This window comes from Ammospiza nelsoni, chromosome 3, assembly GCF_027579445.1.
Source record: "Ammospiza nelsoni isolate bAmmNel1 chromosome 3, bAmmNel1.pri, whole genome shotgun sequence".
NCBI classification, from domain to species: domain Eukaryota; kingdom Metazoa; phylum Chordata; class Aves; order Passeriformes; family Passerellidae; genus Ammospiza; species Ammospiza nelsoni.
Window position 1 is genome coordinate 65,458,457 of NC_080635.1, and position 19,306 is coordinate 65,477,762.

General features: G+C 38.3%; 1 protein-coding gene across 4 annotated transcripts in view; it reads left to right on the forward strand.

Annotated features, from left to right (window-relative positions):
* Positions 1-19,306, forward strand: part of FAM184A (family with sequence similarity 184 member A) — a 74,091-nt gene that overhangs the window by 14,067 nt on the left and 40,718 nt on the right. For all 4 annotated transcript variants that reach the window (XM_059468187.1, XM_059468188.1, XM_059468189.1 and 1 more), the window contains exons 2-4: positions 11,766-12,620; positions 15,666-15,801; positions 18,804-18,985. In XM_059468187.1, coding sequence (XP_059324170.1) covers positions 11,766-12,620; positions 15,666-15,801; positions 18,804-18,985 — 1,173 coding nt within the window. The remainder of the gene's footprint in view (positions 1-11,765; positions 12,621-15,665; positions 15,802-18,803; positions 18,986-19,306) is intronic.

Consider the following 19,306-nt stretch of genomic DNA (forward strand, 5'->3'; position numbering starts at 1 on the left):
GGTCACTAACAGTGTGCCCTAGAGGTCGGCATGTTTAACATCTTTGTTATGAGCTGCATGTTGAGACAGAATGCACAGTCAGCAAGTTTGTGGCCAGTAAACAAAAGTGGGACAGGGGGTTGTAAAACAGATGGGTGTGCTGCTATTCAGAGCTGGACAGGCTGGGGGAATGCAGTGACAGGGACCTGATGCAAAGGCCTATCTGGGGCAGCGCAGCGGGGACGTGTTGGAATCGACTGGCTGGAAAGAGCTGGGCAGTGAAGGCCCCGGGGTTCTGACAGACATGGGCTGAACGTGGGCCAGCAGTGTGCCTCTGGCAGAGAAGGTCAATGGCACACTGGACTGTGTGGGAACGAGTGTCACAGCAGGTCAAGGGAGGTGATCCCTCCCCTCTGCCCCACACCTGGACTGCTGGGTCTGGTTTGGAGGCTCCCCCATATGAGGGAGTTGTGGATGTACTGGAGCAAGTCCAGCAAAAGGCTGCTGTGTTGAGGAGACTGGACCATCTGTCATTCTGGGAGAGGCTGAGAGATGCAACTGTTTAGCCTGGAGAAGGGAAGGCTCAGGGGGATCTTATGAATGTGTGCGTACACCAGATGGTGAGGAGTAAAGAGGACTGAGCAGGCATATTCTTAGTGGTGTCTCATGAAAACATAAGGTAATAGGCACAAACAAAAACACAAGAAAACACTTTTTTTTTTTTTTTTTTTATGGTGAGGATGGTCACATTCTGGCACAGGCTGCCCACATATGTTGCATTGTTGTCTTCCTTGGAGACATTCAAAACCCACTTGAGCAAGGCCCAGCATAGTCTGGCCTTGCTTTGCTCAGGGTCTAGGTTATACTAGATAACCTCCAGATGGGTCTTGTGACCTCAGCCTTTCTGTGATTCTGTATACACGGCGTTTCTGTAACAGCTGCTGTGTTGAACGTGTAAGTTGTGAGTGTCACATGCCAAAACTAATAGTCATTATTGTGTAACTATTGAGGTGTAGCTAGGAATTAGGTTTTTTTCCATTGCATGATTGGTACCTGTAGGTTACTGGAAAGTATCCCAGTAGGCCACTACAGATTTGTCCTAGATTCATCTTGGGCTTGGCTTTGAAAATAAACTTGGACTCTCAACTAGGTGACTGTGCTACCTTCTGCTTACTTTGATTTTGCTTCCATAATATTAAAAAAAAAAAAAAGTCAAATTAGTGATAAGACTTAGCATGAACATGGATTTTATTTTGTTGGGTAAAATCTAGATTATTTTTTTTTCAGAGGAAAGAAGAGAAACTGCTTCAAGGTAGTTTCTTTCTGGGAAAGTAGCTCAACTTCTGCAGTTATTAAAAATTCCATTATTGTGGTTGGAATTTCTTTTATTTATTCTGGAAACTTAGCATTAAATCTTCCAGAGGTGATTTGTAGTTAAAGCCTTCTTGAAGAGAGAAGAGAGGGAAGAGGGAGAAGAGGGAGAGATGCTGTAGATAAAAATACTGTGTTGGGAGTCTTGCCGTATGTGTTTTTCACTAATGTTTCTTTCCTGTGGAACTGTATATTTGCTTGGAAGGCTCCATGCCTTCCCTTCCTTTAACAAGTCTGGAAAGTAGAAAATCAAGTACAAGCAAGCAATGGATTTGTTTTCCAGTCTGCTTTTCAAAACACTGATGATTTCTTCTTTGATCCACTAGTGGTGTATTCTTATCTGCATGGTCTCATCTGCTGTGAGGAACCACTAGATACTTAAATTGTATAGAGTCTATAGAAATTCTTGAGGAAATTAAACCCAAAATAGATCAGGCATTGAGAGGACAAGACTTGCAGGCAGAGAGAGTGCAAAAATGAACTTTTATTCGGTGGTGAAGAGGAATCTGGGAAAACCTTTTCTCTGGCTTGTCATACAGTACTGCTATTTTTTTGGGAAAACAGAATACAAAAAAACCCCTTTTGCTAATGCTTTCATCAGCTCAACACTTGAGGACTCTTGGGTAAGAATGAATAGTGTGTATGAGTGATAACAATGCTGACTATGCCTTGCTTTCAGGTTTACAAGCAAACTAAGAGGAAAAGAGATCATCTTTCTTTAGTGTCAACTTCATTTACAATTATCCAGAAGTACTTGTGACATTTTCAGGTGATGGCACTCAGAAATATTGCTTTGGATACCCTCTAGAGGAGATTTCAAAATGGAGATGCTTCATTTTACTTTACATTTCTGCAGTTGTTGTTCTGTCTCTATCATGCCTGCTTTCCTTTCTTCCCCACCTTGTCAAATAAGAGAAAAAACAAATCCCTTTCATTCTAAATATTTAAAGCCAGTTCCCAATATTAGTGGGTACTTCTACAAAAATTGTTTTACTAAAAAGCAGGACAACTCTTGCATACCCTTAGTCATTAAAAAGCTATGTGTTTCTAAGCCATGTATTGAAAAATCTAAAACTAGTCAATGACCAGACAGGTTTTCATTATAAACATCTAGTGAAAAATAAATGTTTAAAAATATGACACTTCAGATGGTGAAAGTTAATGGGGGTTGAAATGGATTAAAATTTAAAAGCAAGTTTATAGTATTGAACTATAATGAAAGTTAGCTTGAATAGTAAAGCAAGGAGATAGATTTAGAAGGAAATGGGACAGTAATTTTTTAGAATTTGGATTATTTTGAGTGTTATGACTTAATCTATGTAGTACAGATAACTACACGACTTAAATGCTTCTTTCTGATGAAAATACAGTAGGTGAAAGTACAGATTATGTGGTTGTATGAAGTATAATTTAGCCCAGTTTAGCAAAAAAGGGACTTAATTATAATTGATATCAATATAATTGCTTTGACTGGGTTAGACATTACTTATAGTGGCCTTTAAAAAAATAGTTATTTCAGACCAAATAGAAAAACTTAAGCTTTGCTTTCTGACAATAAATAGAATCAGCTGACTAATCTTACCCCTTTTATATGATTGGTTTTTTTCACTCCAAATTGAGATCCTCTAAGTGTGATGGATTTATCAGAGAAATATACTTTGCAGAAAATATCAAATTCTGTTCATCCTTTTAGGCTCTCATTGCTTCAATGTCAGTGAATGTCATCCTTTTAGACATTTGACACTACTGAAGAGAACCCACTTCCTCAGTGTCATCTCTCATATTTTGCACCAAAAGGCTGTTTTTCTTCTGTGGATGCTTTCTCAAAGAATAATATGACTTCGCTTTTTATTAAGAAAATGAATAATGGGTGAATTAGAAATTATATTTTCCTTCTAAAAATACTTAGAATGAGAAAAATTTCTGAATGACATTGTCGGGGGAAAATTTCCAACTTCATTAACTATGGCTTGACTGGCCATTAAGGTGTAATTTGATGATACTAAATGCAGAAATTGAAAAAAGAAAGGATCAACTTAGTATGGCTAGCAGGTGATTAAAACAGATGAAAATATGGCATCTCTGTTTTCTCTGTAATGTAGTTCTGAAACAGTGCTGAGAATTTGGGATGAATAAGTAATTTTTAAGTCACAGTGCTGAAGTAGTCTTAGAGGAATTGTAAATAACTGTTGTATTTTGATAACATTTGTATAATAGAGCTCTCCTTCTCAGTTAAGCAAGTTTGAGGTTTAGTACCACTCAATTTGATTTACAAATTGGTTGTGTTTAAAACGACTTGATTTACAAATGGTTGAGTTTAAAAATAAGGGTTGATTTTCAAGGAGCCATTACAAAACATTTCAACTGTTTTCTGCTAGAATTTGTTCCCATTCTGACTAACTTTTGAAGCTGTTTCTAAACAATTTTACCCTCTTTCATAACAGTCTCTCTTCAACATATTCTTGTGTTGTATTAAAACCTGTCATTGTGAAAATATTTTTGATGTCATAATGAGATAGAAACTTACATTAAACTCTATTTTGACTTATTCTGCAAGCTGATTTTATACTTTGGAACAGAAAGCAAACTTATGTGCAACTAACAAAACTAAATGTCTCAGTCACACCGGTAATAAATATATTGCTTAGAAATGACTCTGTTTGAGAACAGTGCAACATAAATGTACAGAACTGGGTTGCTGAACCCTGTAAACTTATGTAACTCCATTAGAGACAGCAATGCCAGTGTAGAACAGCTGAGCATTTCTCTCAGAAATAGATGTCACATAGTAGCCAAGTGGGGGATTAAGTGCCAGGTCATACAAAGCACTAATGGTGATGTCTTCCCTAATTTAGTTTATAGTAAAGAGTTGCACTTCACTTCTATCCAGCTGCTTCTTGTCTTTCTGTCAAGGTCTTCAAGTCCACTTCTTTCTGCCTGGAAAAATTATTTTTGTTCTGGCTTGTACATATAATTCTGAGGTGTTCTACTCCAGAAAATTAGTTGAATTCAATCTGGCCACTTGCCTGTCCATCTGCAGCATTCTTTAATGGCCATCTTGGCCACTAACTGGAGATGTCTAGTGCATCCCCAACCCATCTCTCATAGTCCTGTGGTATTATCTTGATATAGCTCTTCCCATTTAATTGATATTTCTTGTTTGTTTGACATCACAACTGCTTGTTTTGAACCTGAATTTTTGCCTCAGCTGAAGATATTCTGAAGGTTGTATCATGTTTCATAGAGGCATAAAACCATTAAGGTGGGGAAAGGTGTCCAAGATTGAGTCCAGCCTATGACCAAATACCATCATATCAACTAGACCATAGCATTAAGAGCTATGTCCAGTTGTTTCTTGAATACCTCTGGGGATGGTGACTCCACCAGGTCCCTGAGCAGCCCGTTCCCATTCTTGACAACCCTCTCAGTGAGAAATTCCTCCTGATTTGGGTGGTGCAGCATTGTATCTGTCTGTCACACTTCAGCCAGATCATGATTCTTTTAAAAGCAGCTTTAAAGTAAACTGTATTTTTCCTCCTTTTGCCTCCTATTTTTTGTTTTTATACTTATTTGTAAGAGATATCTGCTCTTTTTCTTCCTCAGAAAATAAATGGAGTGCAGTTATTAAATTCCTTTGTTCCATTACAGTTTATTGTGGTGAGAAAAATACCCCACTTTTCCCTTTTCTGCAGCACATCCAAAATAGCCATGTAAGGAAAAAAGGAAATTTTCTGCTAACCATATCAGGATGCCATCTGTCCCTGTATCCAGTATTATATTTACTCTGTTTAATGGAATGAGTCTGCCTCCAAATATCTCTTTCTGTCACTCTCACATATGTGCTGGTGCCTCTTTCAAATCCCCTTTTGTCCCCTTCTGGTCGTATTTCACTGGTGGACCCAGTCTTGGAAGCACTCTGCTGCTAGAGCAGGAGGAGCAACAGGGCCTGATCGCCCACTTGACCTCTTGTCATGGCTGAGCTCCTTCTTGGTTCACTGCTGATTGCTAAAATCACTTGTAGGATCACAAATTGTTGTGTCCTGGCCCTGAGGCCTCAGATTTAAACCACTCCTGACTGCCTGGCTTCTGAACTTGTGAATTCCATTCTCATGTTGCTGCTCAGTGTGTTGGGCTATCAAAAGAGGTGCAGGTAATGTGCTCCCCTTGTTGAATCTGATTACAGAGTGCTCTGTAGCTGTAGCTTTACCTGCTGCCTTGATTTTGATTTGTGTTACCTGATTGATAAAGGCTATCCCCATTCCTGGATTTGGACCAAGTGCCTATTTCCTAGATAGGCTGTGGTAGCATAAAGGTCCTGATAAGCTCCCAAAAAGCCTCTCATTTGCTGTCTGGTACAGCTCTAGGAGAAAGGCCCCAGTGAATAAATGACTCTTCAGCCACGCTGACCACTCTGTCCCTGTGTCGAGGTGTGCTCTGCACCTCTTCTTTGAGTGGGACATCTCCTCCCCCACCATTTATTGGACTGTGGCATGCCTTTTTCTGATAATTAAATTTTAAGGTACAGGCACTGTAATAATTTATAAACATGCTGAGCTGTAAATGCAAGCAGATATTTTAAACCAGTAGGATTTTTAGACAATTCAAAAGAGTTAATATTTCAGTGTGGGCCATACACAAATAAACAAAACACAGGAAGGACTGTAAGTCAAGTTAAATGTGATACTGATCTGTCCTTGGCACAGTAGAAATGGATTATCAGCACATCAGATTACAGGTACTTGAGGAGCAGGTATTTAGGAGCATGAAGAAAGGTCCTCTCAGTGTATGGGCCCCAGTGAGGTGTTATACCTACTGTATATAGTATTAAACATCGGGAACCTGAAAATAAAAAATTAATTATTCTCCTGTGTTTTATTCTCGATGTGGATGTTGGTGAGTGGTGCATGGCCTTGAACTTATCCTCTTTTACAGAAAATTAAATGTCTATCAATAAGTGTGAAAATGAAAAATTTCTTATCCAAAAGTAGAGCCCTAGGTAGTAGTGGATATCTGTTAATGCTCAATACTTAGAAATTATTTTGAGCTTCATAGTGTTATTCTTTAAATAATTAATTGTAAACAAAAGTCATTAGAGATTCCTTTGGAAAGCTAGTTGCTGTAATAAAAATAATATTCATAATTATCCAGTATTTGTTTCCAGAGTTTCTAAAGGAATAAAATACTGAATTTTACTTAGGTATTTACTTAGGTATTGAGCTAACACATGAAGACTGTTGAATAACATAAAGGATATTTGAATAATAAATTTTATGTGAAAGTGTGTTTTTTAGGAAAAAAATCAAGTTCTTGCCCTCTGTGCATTTTATCTCAAAGGACACTGGTGCAGTTAGATCAGCTTTTGGCGGGGATGCTGTTGGCAAGGGGCATTCCTTTTACAGCTGCAGACCATATTTGTCCCTTCCCTGCTCATTGTGCTGTGCCCCTAATGCACTGGCCCAGGTATTTAGAAAGACTTGTAGTGAGCCATGTAGCTCACTGTCTTCCTTCCACCTTTCCTGTGACTTCTAAGAAATCCTGACCTAATGGTCTAGGTTTGTTTCTGTGTTTGTTGTCAGTAATACAAAGATCTTGATTGACAGAGCATCATCTATTTGTGAGATTTTCCATAAGGAAAAGATCTTTCTGGATAAATGGATGCTTTTAAAATTTAAATTAAAAAAAAAAAAAAGAACGATGGGCGTACATAGGTTTTGAGGTTTGGGGTTTTTTTTTTTATACATGTTGTAACTGTCTGTCTACTTTTGTATGTAGTAACACATTTGTAATACTGTACTCTGTGACTGTGGTCAGCTTTTATGAAAGGCAGTTTGAAGTAGCTTTGAAGTACTTTCCTGTATCATTGTATTCTTATAATGTGCTAAGGACAAGAAATTTGTCCTGTAAAACAAACTTTTCCTGGCTGTTAAGTTGGGTATTTTATTTTGTCTTAAATTGATCATGTTATGCAATTTTTAAATGCTGATATATAAATATATCTCACTTTTTGGACATTATTTGGTCAACTGAAAGAAAAGGGAAAAAATGAATGCAGTACCTATTGTACTGAAAAACATATGATGGTTTTGGGCTATCATAGAAGAAATATTTCTACATAAAATTAATTAATAGTAATGCTTGCAATTTTTTTAAGGTTTCTGACTGATTTTGTAGGCTGAACTTTTCTGTTTGCTGCACTTTTTACTGTTTCTCAGTATATGTTACTACTTCCTATGTGAAGTAACTCTTACTTACCCTACCTACAGAGAGCAGGGATGGGTCAGGCTTATTGGTCCACATCCTATTAATCATTAGCAGGTTATGCACAAGCATTTCTTGTTGGCACTGTCATTCTGTGGTTCATTCCAGAGATGGGCAGCACTGGCAAAATCTGGGAATGCCTCTGGAGGCTCTGGTGTTCCAGGCTGGTGTTCAGGCAGCAGCACCCTGGGAGCACTGGGGACACAGCAGTTCACCTGGACAAGGCTGACCATGGTACTCTTACCCAGGGACCTACACATCATGTCTGAAGTGGAGGTTTGCCAGTCATGAGACTGATGTTTGTGTAAGATGCGTAGTGATGGTTTTTTTCTCATAAGTATCAGCTCTCATTTTGATGTAAAATTAGAGAAAATGACCCATGCACATTTCTTGGGGTATTTTCATAGAATCATAGACTATGGTTTTCTGTGCCACAAAAGAATTTGCACTCAATTCTAGTGTTCAAGTGAATTACACATTTGAATTAGAATAGAATTCTATCCCAGCTAAATTGCTGTCAGGAGCAGATGACTGAAGTACAGCTGACCATGTGAGAATTGGTCAACTTTCCAATCCCTAACATCTGGTTTGGGATAAAAAGTATTTCTCAGCCAAACTTTCAGCCACAAACAATGTGGAGCAGGAATTGTTGTTTGTATTCCATGTAGCTTAAAACACCAAAGTTAGTGTAGGGTCTGACTTGCTTCACCTTACCTTGTAGAACGTAATTAAACAATAATAATTGAAATAACCAAGGCTATTGCTGTTGTTGGTACTAACTTACTGTGTTGTAGTTCTTCAGATCAATGCACACAGTATTTCAGTAGGTTTTCATTAATAATTAATTACTGTTCTGTATAAAAAGTGTTAGCTGGCAATCTCAGTATCCTTAGAGTATGGTTCAGTCTGTCCCTCTGAAATGATATGCTGACTGAAAATAGAATAAAGCATGATTTTTTTTTCCTGTCATGTGATAAGAATTGCTATGTGCAGTTAGAGTAGAGCTGGAAAAATATGAATTACTTAAATAAGCAGTTTATGGGTCTTAGTATTAAGCAGTTGTACTAAAAAAGCTGCAAGGATTTATAAATCATTTTAAAAAGCATTTACAAGCATGCTTAGTAGGGATTCATGCTCTCATTTAAAAACAGAGAGTGCAAAACTTTTATCTACCTACCTCCAATGTTTGTAACCTTATTGCTTTTCAATTTTCAGAAACTTACTTGAGAAGGAGCTCTTTATTTTAGCTAGAACTTTAAATGTATTCATTCGCTCCAAGGTCCTTCAATTTCTGCTTGCGTTTCATTGAAGTGCTTTTAAGTTGCTTTTGCTTGTTAGTACAGACTTTTTTCCCTGTGTTCCTATGTTAATACAGTGGGTCAAATTCTCAAAGATAAAATCTGATACAGCTATTCCATTTATTTAAAAATAGTGAGGTTTATATTAATTTGATGGAGCTGGAATTCAGGCTGCTGTAAGGCATATGTTATGATGAAATATTCAGTTGTGTGCATTTTATTTTTGCATTTCCCATAAGATATGAATGCCCTTCTTTTAGGGTACGAGTTGTGCTTGAATTTGAATTGAATTTGTTGCTGTTCAGTGCTTTTAGTAAGGAGCAAGTCAATAATGAGAATTACAGATATCTTCCGAATGTGGCATTGCACATGGATTTATTTTTCACTTGGACTTTTCAGTGAGGTTTCTACTGCTAAATCATAATACCCTTGAAAATCCTTTATGATTAATACGTTTTGCAGATCATGGTGCTGCATAACTTGAGACTGGAACACTGCCTGAAGTGAAAAACATTATGGCACTTCTGTGCACAAGGATGAGAGTCAAGGGCTATTTTGAGTGTGGGATTTGACCTAGTGTTCTGCAATTGCTTATTATAATGACCTGATCCTAAGTGTGAGATTTATTTTTTATAGTACTTTTTAAACTACATTTTCCACTTCTCTAACCAAAAGTGAAGCCTATTCGTGCAAGATAGTGCATATAACATTTAGAAAAACCCCAAACCCTCTGTTTTCAAGTAATTTTTAATTTGAACAAAGAAGTTGAACACTAGACACCATCATACCAGCAGGAAAATAAGCCTTTGGGATCCAATAGGTGAGACTGTTTGCTGGTACCAGGAGGGAGGTGAAAGCTTCGTGATCAGAAGTTACTGTTGGCATCACCGAAGACAATAAGAATATAGAAGATTAAAACCTTGGGTGAGGGGCATTTCAGTGATAGTTGTGATTTTGCTGTTGAGATTGCATGTGGTTATCATTTTTTGCAATATTTTGTTAGAGCTTTGTGAGTCTCTGTACCATGAAGCTCCTTCAGAATAGGAATTTTTTTTTTTTTTTTTTAATCTGGGGAGGAAAAAAGCCAAAAGTGTCCTTGATACCTGCAGATATGTAAGTAGTACTAAAAACAAGTTGCCAAACCTATGGAAAACCTATGTTTTTTTCCTCTTTCATTAAGTAGCATGTACATTTGTTAAAAAATTGAATTAGAATAAGGTAAAAGTGGGTTTTGTGATATTTTTAAGTTAATTTCTTGGTATATAAAGATAAATGAGGCTGAGGGGGATGGGTTTTTTATATCTAATGTTGCTTCAGAACTTTTTTGTTTTTCCTTTTTCTTTTCAATTGTAATTTAAAGCCTGTTCTTTTGGGATTTTGTGGCTCAGGTAACAGAATGGGGTATGTTATTTCAGGCATAAAATTTAGAATAAATTTAGACTAAAATGCATAAAAGGCATAAAATCTAGAATAAATATCTGGACTTTTGTTCAAATAAACAAAGGAACACCATGCCCTAAGTCTTAAATCTGCTCTTTCACTTAAAATAACTTTTTTGAGCTTTGTAGCTCATCTGAACACTTGACTGTAGACACTTTTCTTTAGTCTGGAGCATAGAGGCTTTTGCTTGGTGTCAATTCTGTGCCTTCTTCATATTTCCCAGCCTTGAGGGCTAGTCAGCACAACTTCCTCTGTTGCCTGGTTCTATGCTGATGGAGGTCTGGTCTAGGTTCTGTCCTCAGTTAAAAGAGAAAATCCCCTGCTGCTTCTTCATTGTTCATTTTTGTTGCTGCTTCTTAATTTTTAAGATACACAAGTTACACTAATCAGAAGACCTTTTTTTGTTGTTGATCAGATGTGTTTTATAGCTCTGCTGCCTGTATATCTAGGAAGTATGGGGAGAATTGCTGGAGTTCTTGAAGCAATGCAAAGATTGCATTAACCCCACCTATTGCATAGATAGTTTATTCACTGACATACACATATACAGACACACATACTTAGCTGTACTTCCTAGTTAAAAACCAAAATCTACTATGTTGTGGTGCAGTTGAAACATCCCTTAGGATATATCTGGTTATCTTAAAACTTCCATTGAATGCTCGTGGTTTTGCTGCTTTCACAGCCTTCTTGAACTATTTAGCTCCCTGGGCTCCCCGGATTGCTGGCTGCCCTGCCCTGAACTTTTCTGTTCAGCTGACTTACTAGCTGGGAAGTCAGTGAACTTAGTAGTAAGTCACCTTAGACCTTAGGAGACACAAAATGTTTACTAGATAAACTCTCAAAAGTGAAATTGTATCTGGGCAACCATCACGATTACAATCCAGAATAGCTAGTGTTTGCATTTTTGATGTTTCTGAAATGAAATATTTAAGAACATGCAGTGTTTGGGAAGGAGGGATCTGAGATATATTTTTTGTTCCAGTTGAATTTCTTGTTGTGATATATATACTCTGTGTGTTATTTTCCTACAGAAAGATCTCTTCAGTTTTAAGTCTGTGCTTTGAACTATTCCAAATAAATTTGAGGGTTTTTTAAATTAGTTTTTAAGTGTGCTTTCCCCCCCCCCAGTATATTTATAGCAACAACATGGCTATGAAGACAAGGCTTTCATTAGGAAAATTAGGTGTTTAAGAAAAGCAGAAAAACTACCCTACTCTTTAAGATCTGTAAGAATATCATGACTAACACTGCATTTATGCAGTTGCATCTTTAATAACATGAGGTGTCTTATTTGTGTGATGGAAACAAGCCAGATTGGTGAAGTAGCTTTCAGTGTACCTAGGTATGTTTTTATTGGGATTTAACAGATAACCAGAATGCCTTTTCTCTTAATATAATATTATTTCATGTTTGTAGGTAATATATGCTTTGAACACTAAAAATGATGAACATGAAGCAGCTATCCAAGCCCTTAAGGATGCTCATGAAGAAGAAATCCAACAAATTCTTGCAGAGACCAGAGAGAAGATCTTGCAGTATAAAAGTAAAGTGGCAGAAGAAATGGATCTCAAGAGAAAGATTCAGGTTTTGGAGGAGTCACTGGAAGATCACAAAAAGATGAAACATCAGGCCTTGACAGAATTTGAAGCATATAAGGATAGAGTTGAAGATATGCAGCTTTGTGCCGAAGCTCAGCATGTCCAACGTGTAGTGACCATGTCAAGGGAAGTAGAAGAAATCAGAAAGAAATTTGAGGAAAGGCTACGAAGTTTCATACAGTTGCAAGTACAGTATGAGAAGGACAAGCGTACAGCTCTGGAAGAGTTAAAAGCTGCCCACAGGCTTGAAATTCAAGAACTTCTGAAGACTCATCAGAGTCAGAATGCTACTTTAAGTAAGGGGCAAGAGAAAATGGAGGAATTGCATAGACTGGAGCTGGAAGACTTGAACAATAAGGTTGAAGAGTTAAGGCTGGAAAAAAAAAAGCTCATTGAGGACTATGAAGGCAAACTCAGCAAAGCACAGTCCTTCTATGAACATGAACTTGACTCTTTGAAAAGATCTCAGCTTTTTACAGCAGAAAGTCTACATGCCTGCAAAGAGAAAGAAGTGGAGCTAAGAAAAGAATTTCAGAACCAGGAGAGTATGTTACGGAAGAATCTGGGGAAACTTAAAACTGAATTGCAAATGGTCCAGGATGAAGCTGCTAGCCTACGGGAAAAATGCCAAAAACTTCAGGTGGCTCTAGGAACAGCAGAAAACAATGTTCAGGTGAGACTGATGATATGTTGTTCCCAAGACTGTGAATTTTCTTTTCCTATATAAGCAGTGTTTCCATGTGGCTGTTAGGTTGAGGTTATTAGAGTGTGTAAACTTAATTTTCCATCACTCATATATGCTTGTCATCTTCAATTTTTTTTTCGTTTATTTCTACTTTAGGCTTAATTGTTTAATTAACAATATTTTCACAAGTGGCAACTGAAATACTGCACACTCTTTCAGTATGTTAGTGGGTTTGGCTCAGGTAGGGTTAATTTTCTCTGTAGGAGCTTGTGGGGTGCCATGTTTTGGATTTGTTGAAAACAAATCCAAACATGTTGGGAACGGTGTTGGTAATTCAGGAATGGTTTAGTTATTGCTGAGCTGTGCTTACACAGAGTCAAGGTCTTTTTGGCTTTTCACCCCACCCTTCCAATGAGGAGGCTGGGGATGTACAAGGAGCTGGAATGGAGCACAGCCAGGACAGCTGACCCCAACTGAACACAGGGATATTCCATATTACATGATGTAATGCTCAGCATATAAATCTGGGGGAAGGAGGAAGGAGTGATGGTCTTGGCCTCCCCAAGTCAGTGTTATGCCAGATGGAGCCCTGCTTTCCTGAGGACGGCTGAACGCCTGCCTGCCCATGGGAAGTGGTGAATGGATTCCTTGTTTTTATTGCTTGTATGTGTGTGGCTTTGGTTTTCTCTATCTTCTTCATCCCAACCCACGAATTTTCCCACTTTTACCCTTCCTTTTCTCTTCCTTGTCCCACTTTGGCAGTTGTGAGCAAGTGGCTGTGCCATACTTAGCTGCTTACTGGGTTATACTCCAACACAGTTTTATTTAGTGTGTTGGGTTGCTCCTGGCTGCATGCCAAGGGCTCACCAAAGCTACTCTACCACTCTTCTCCTCAGCTGAACAGAGGAGAGAGGCTGTAATGAAAGACTTCTGAGTTGAAATAAGAGGGAGAGATCACTCATCAGTTACCGTCATGATCTAAACAGACTTGACTTGGGAAAAGGATTTGTTACCAAATTTATTACCAATCAAATCAAAGTAGGATAATGAGAAGTTAAACAAATCTTAAAAGAGCACTTTCTCCCCACCCCTTCATCTTTCTTGGACTTAACTTTATTCCCAATTCTCTAACCACTTCCCCTACACTGATGCAGGGGGATGGTGAAGGGAGCCTGCAGTCAGTTCATCACACATCTCTGCCTCTTCTGCAAGGGGCTTCAGGAGGTGAGTTTATGGAAAGCTGTGGTGAAGGTGAAACCAATTGTATGTTGATCGTTCCTACAGTAAAGGAAATTTGTTCCCAAAGAAGAGGAAGAGTCTAGTACAGTATCTGCTACAGATTTTAAGATCAGGTCCTACTCTGAACACTGTAGATGAGGTGCTGAAATGCATAATCTCACCACATCTGGTGTCTGTTTCATTACACATCCTGTACAGTGTTTTCCCCAATTCTCTCTTCCTCTTTAGTTTCTGAAATGTTACTGTTTCAGTTACTTGAATTATAAGACATCTATATTTTCTTTTTAATCAGAACAATATTTTCTTTTCCCTCCTGCATGGCTGAAACACATTACACTCTCCAAGATATGCTATTGTGAGCTACTACATCTGATTTAAGTCATAAGAAAAGTTTAGAATCATAGAACTATAGAATAGTTTGTCTTGGAAGGGACAGTAAAGATCATCTAGCTCCAAACCCTCTGCCATGGGTTGTCTTGCACTAGACCAACTTGCTTAGAGTCCCATCCAGCCTTGAACACCTCCAGGGATGGCAAGTTCACAACCTCTGTGGGCAATTGGTTCCAGTGCCTCACTATCCTCAAAGAAAATAATTTCTTCCTAATATCTAATCTAAACCTATGCTCCTTCAATTTAAGGCAACTCCCTCCGGTCATATCACTACATGTCTTTGTCAAAGGTCCTCTTCCAGCTCTTTTAGGCCTTCTTTAGATACTAGAAGGCTGCTCAAAGGTCTCCCCAAGAACTTTCTCTTCTCCAGGCTGAAGATTCTTTCAGCCTGTCTCTATAGGACATCCAGCAATTCAGCCCTGTGATTGATTTAGTGGCCTCCTCTGGACTTTTTCCGAAAGATCCTTGTCTTTCTTGTATTGGGGCTGCCACACCTGGACAAACAGGAGTACAGGCGGGGTCTAAAAAGAGCAGAGTAGAGAGACAGCATCACCTCCTGTGACCTACCGGCCATGCTGCTTTTGATGCATCCCAAGACATGATTGGCTTTCTGGGCTGTGAGTGCACATTTGCTAAGTCATGCTGAGCTTTTCGTTCCAGAGTCCTTCTCCCCAGGGCTAGCCAGCCTGTACTTGTGCTTGTCCTGACCCAGGTGCAGGATCCGCTCTTGGTGTTGTTGAACTCCATGAGGTTTGCCCAGTCCCACCTCTCCAGCCTGTCAAGGTCCCTCAGGATGACATCCCTTCCCTTCTCTCCAGCAAGTTGACTGCACCCCACAGCTCGGTGTTGTCAGTGAGCCCACTGAGGGTGCACCCAATACCACTGCCCCTGCTGCTGAGAAATGTGCTAAAGAGTGCTGGTCCCAACAGTTGCCCCGGGAATGTTTGATAGAAGTAACTGCCCAGCTCTCATTTTATGTATCTCCCTCCACACGTAGCTTAATTTGAGTCAGTAGTAAACACTCTGAGTTGCAATGGAGAACACTAAACTGCTGTGAACACATAATGTATTCTTTAATGTGAAAAACTCTCAGATACCAGAAACCAGGTTTCTAAAGTTGATCCCCAGACTCTGTGGACCATTTTATAGTACCTTTTGAATATTGTCACATTTCTGTTATGCATTACTTGTCATGCCATGTACCTATTATCTTGATCTTCAAAAAGTATGTTTGAAGCATTACATATAGTAGACAATGAATATGGGAATAATATTGCACTATTTCAGCTTTTGTGTAAATAAAACTTGTTTGCTGAAAGGTCTCTTCTGTACCTTTTAACCTAATGTTCATTTAAATTGACATGATTGTATATGATGGTAACAAGTATTATGTGTTTCCTCTAGGTTCTTCAAAAACAGCTAGAAGATGTGAAGGAGGAGGAGATGTCATTGTTAAGCAAACACAAAGAAGTGGAAAGCGAGCTTGCAGCTGCTAGAGAGCGCTTACAGCAGCAGGCCACTGATCTTGTTCTCAAAGCCAGTATGTATGTCAGTAACTTAATCTGGACACAAACTTCATCCTTTTATTCTAGCCTTTTCTTTTTCTGTCAGCCTCATACAGGTTTAGACTGCCTAAAGACTGTTTAATGCTTTACATAGAATTTTCCAATGAGTTTTGAGGTTTTTAAACTTTTCTGCTATCACATGCATTGTACTTAAATTTCCTTTTTTATGTACTCATTTGTCCAAGTGCTGTACTTTGTACAGCATGTACGTATCTTCCAGGCCTTGGAACTGTGCTTATACAGAACAATTCTGCTCTGCATCTGTTCTTCACATAATAACTGAGACATGCTTCCTGTTCTTCCACCTTTTTTCAGTTGTCTTTTCTTTTTGCTGACGCTGTGGTACTTTCCTTTATACCTACTGTCAGAAGATTTGCAGCTTATTGAATAATAAATTCTTTAAAGTTTTCTCTATAGCTTTTGTTGCTCCTTTGTAGTTGCTGTCATGTGGAAAGGCACAAAAAATAGCTTAAGACCTGACTGTGCACATGCAGGTTTCTTTTCCATCTTTGGCATTGTCTCCCTAGTGTGCTCAGTAGTAGGCATGGGCCCCAGTACTTGAACTTGAACAACTATACAATAGGTTGAGTTCTAGGGCTTAAAAAGGGGCCCCTGGCTTATCTTTGGCTTTGTTGAATTAGACCAATTATAACAATTCTTGGTTGTTTTCCACACAAATTAGCACAAGCCCAGGAGTAGTCTAGGCCGTATGTTGGAAGAGTATAGCAATCAGCAGGAGCCCAAGACTGCAAGATCCTATTAGATGAAACAGCTAGAAGGAACAGGCTTGCTGCTGAGAGAATGTAAAATGGGCATCTGACCCTCCAAAAGGTGATTTGTGAGGCAGTCACAGAAAAATCCGTGACTGTATGAGAGTCCTGTTCTCATACACTCTAAAGCTGTTGCTGCTTCATTCCTTAGGCAGAAGCATGAGAGGGTTTCACCAGGCCACTCCAAATGGAGTGGAAATAAATACCCGGGCTGTTTTTCTGTTTTACTGATGGCATGGAGTCAGCTAGCCTGTGATTGAGGCCAGCCTGGTGTCCTCTGGCACTGAGGTTTTCAGCTTTACCAAGCTCAGTGGTGCTGTCTGCAGTACCTCTTTGTTTTAGAGCATCACTGTGCAACAAGAACCAGGATCCCTGTTTGCAGTGGTGCCACCAAGCAATTGCCACAGGGGTAGTTGGGTGCCAGCCTGTTTGGAAATGGTTTCTGATGCTGGCCCACTGCCATCTCCTTGATTTTCAGCTCACACGGTCAAAAAATCTGTCCTCAAAGAAACTGAATTCTCATACTTAATTACCATAAAGAATGTTTACTCATCATATTGCAATTTTAGAACACTCTGTTGAGTCTCTTTGGTGCATTTAAAATACTCTTCTTCCATTTATCCTGAGATTCCCAACCTTTAAGGAAATTGCTGCATTTCATACCTTTTTTGTAGAGCATGAGGAAGCCGAAAGCTGTCTTCTGTGTTGTATTGCAAGGACAAAAGCTCTAGATCAGTGTCTGTGTGTACTTACAATGAAATATGTATGGCATACTTGTATGAAAAAATGAAAATTCTCATTGTATTATTATTATTATTGATAGATTATAAAATTTTTGGTTTGAAAATACCTTTCTTAAATGACTGAACTTTTGAAATAAGGATTTTTTAAAAATGTTTCAGAACCTAAGCATACCCATTGTCCTAAGTCTTCAGTTTTCAGTTTTACAAACAAAAATGTCAAAAAAGTTCTAGAATTTTCCAGGGCTTAGTACAATTAGAAGTGTGCATTTTTAATGAAATTACTAGTAATTGTGAGGCATTTTTAATTTTTGAATTTCGTTATATATGTCATAGCTCTTCCCTTCACATCTGTGTCCACAGGCAACAAACAGTTTCCTTCTTGGCACATCTTACTTTTTATAACAAATGGAAATTAATCATGAGGCTCAGTGATTTTGTCATGTGAGAAATATCATATACTCCACTTTCATAGCTATTCCTTAGTGACTTTAATTTAAAAGCAATGCTTTGTTATAAAACTGAACTGTCATTCAACCTGTCATTTTTGAAATTTATAATAAAATGAGAAGGGAAACAACAGTCTTTCCTAGAAACTGACACTACAAGAAAACAGTAGAAAATTATTCAGAGTCAATAATACCTCTCATCTTTCAGTTGGACCTAACTAGAAGTATCCTCTTTTTCTAAACAGTCTTCTATTCATTCCAGAGCCTCTCCCAAAATAACAGAAATTTCACTGCTCTAGGCAGTTACCTACAGTAATAAATATGTCAAGAACAGCAGACAGAAATTTCTGAAGTCATAAACCTTTGTCAGCTGGTTATGTGAAGGACAGATGATTATATTTTGTAGTTTGAAATTGTACTTAGTTTGGTTTTTTCCCAAAAATATACATAAAGAAATTAAAAGGAAGCCTCCAACCTGCAAGGATTTAGATCATACTTTACTATTTACTATAGAGAGAGTTTTCTTATATCTTTTAGTCATATACCTTTAGCAAAATAAAATGTCATTTCCTAAGTTTTACAGCAGATAAAGCTATGTATCTAGTCTGCCAGCTAAATTGAGTTTGATAAAACAATGACGTGTATCTTGAGACATCAGTGTTCTACTTTCTGTTGTCAATCTTATTCTAGGATAGAAATACGCAGGTTTAGGTGGGATCAGTTCTTCAGTGTTCTTACAATTGCCTAATTCTGCTTTCCTTTGGGAGTCAACGTGCAACTTTGAGTGAGGAGAATTGAAACGAAAGGCTCCCCAGCAGCAAGTGCTCTGCTGTTGTTGGGCATTTTACAATAAAACTAAACAAGTGAGAAGTGGAGAGGAAGATAAGTATTGCAGTGAAGACAAGGGAGATCCATATGCAAGCTTCCACTCGAGTGGTGCTATCACTGGAGTATAAATGTGCACTTCAATTGCATGAAACCAATGCTATGAGGTTTTAAAGAGCTGTTTTGTTTTTAGGTCACATTGGAATGCTTCAAGCTACTCAAATGACTCAAGAAGTTACAATCAGAGACTTGGAATCAGAAAAGTCTAGATTAAAGGAAAAATTGTCCCAGCTGGAAGAGGAAAGAAATTTATTACAAAGCAAAACACAGAGTCTGGATGAGCGACAAAGGCAGCAAATTCTGGCATTGGAGAAGGTTAAACAGCTTATTGGCTTTAGTTGAATAAAACAAGAGAACACTGGGCTTCTCAGACAAGAAAATATTATGCTTTAAATTTTGTTTGATATGAACGGACTAGGACCAGTATGTTTCAAGTATATCTCATGTAGCAACAACGAATGACTAATGCAGAGTGTGAAGTGAGATTAAAGGGAAGGTAGATGAAATACTTCTTTGTTAGAAGATTGTCCAATGCAGTCAGACTGCTTTGGACAATCTTCTAACAATTTCATTTGAGTTATGACCTTGTGTGTATATGCCTAGTATCTAAATTGTCTGAGGAAGGACAAATGTGAA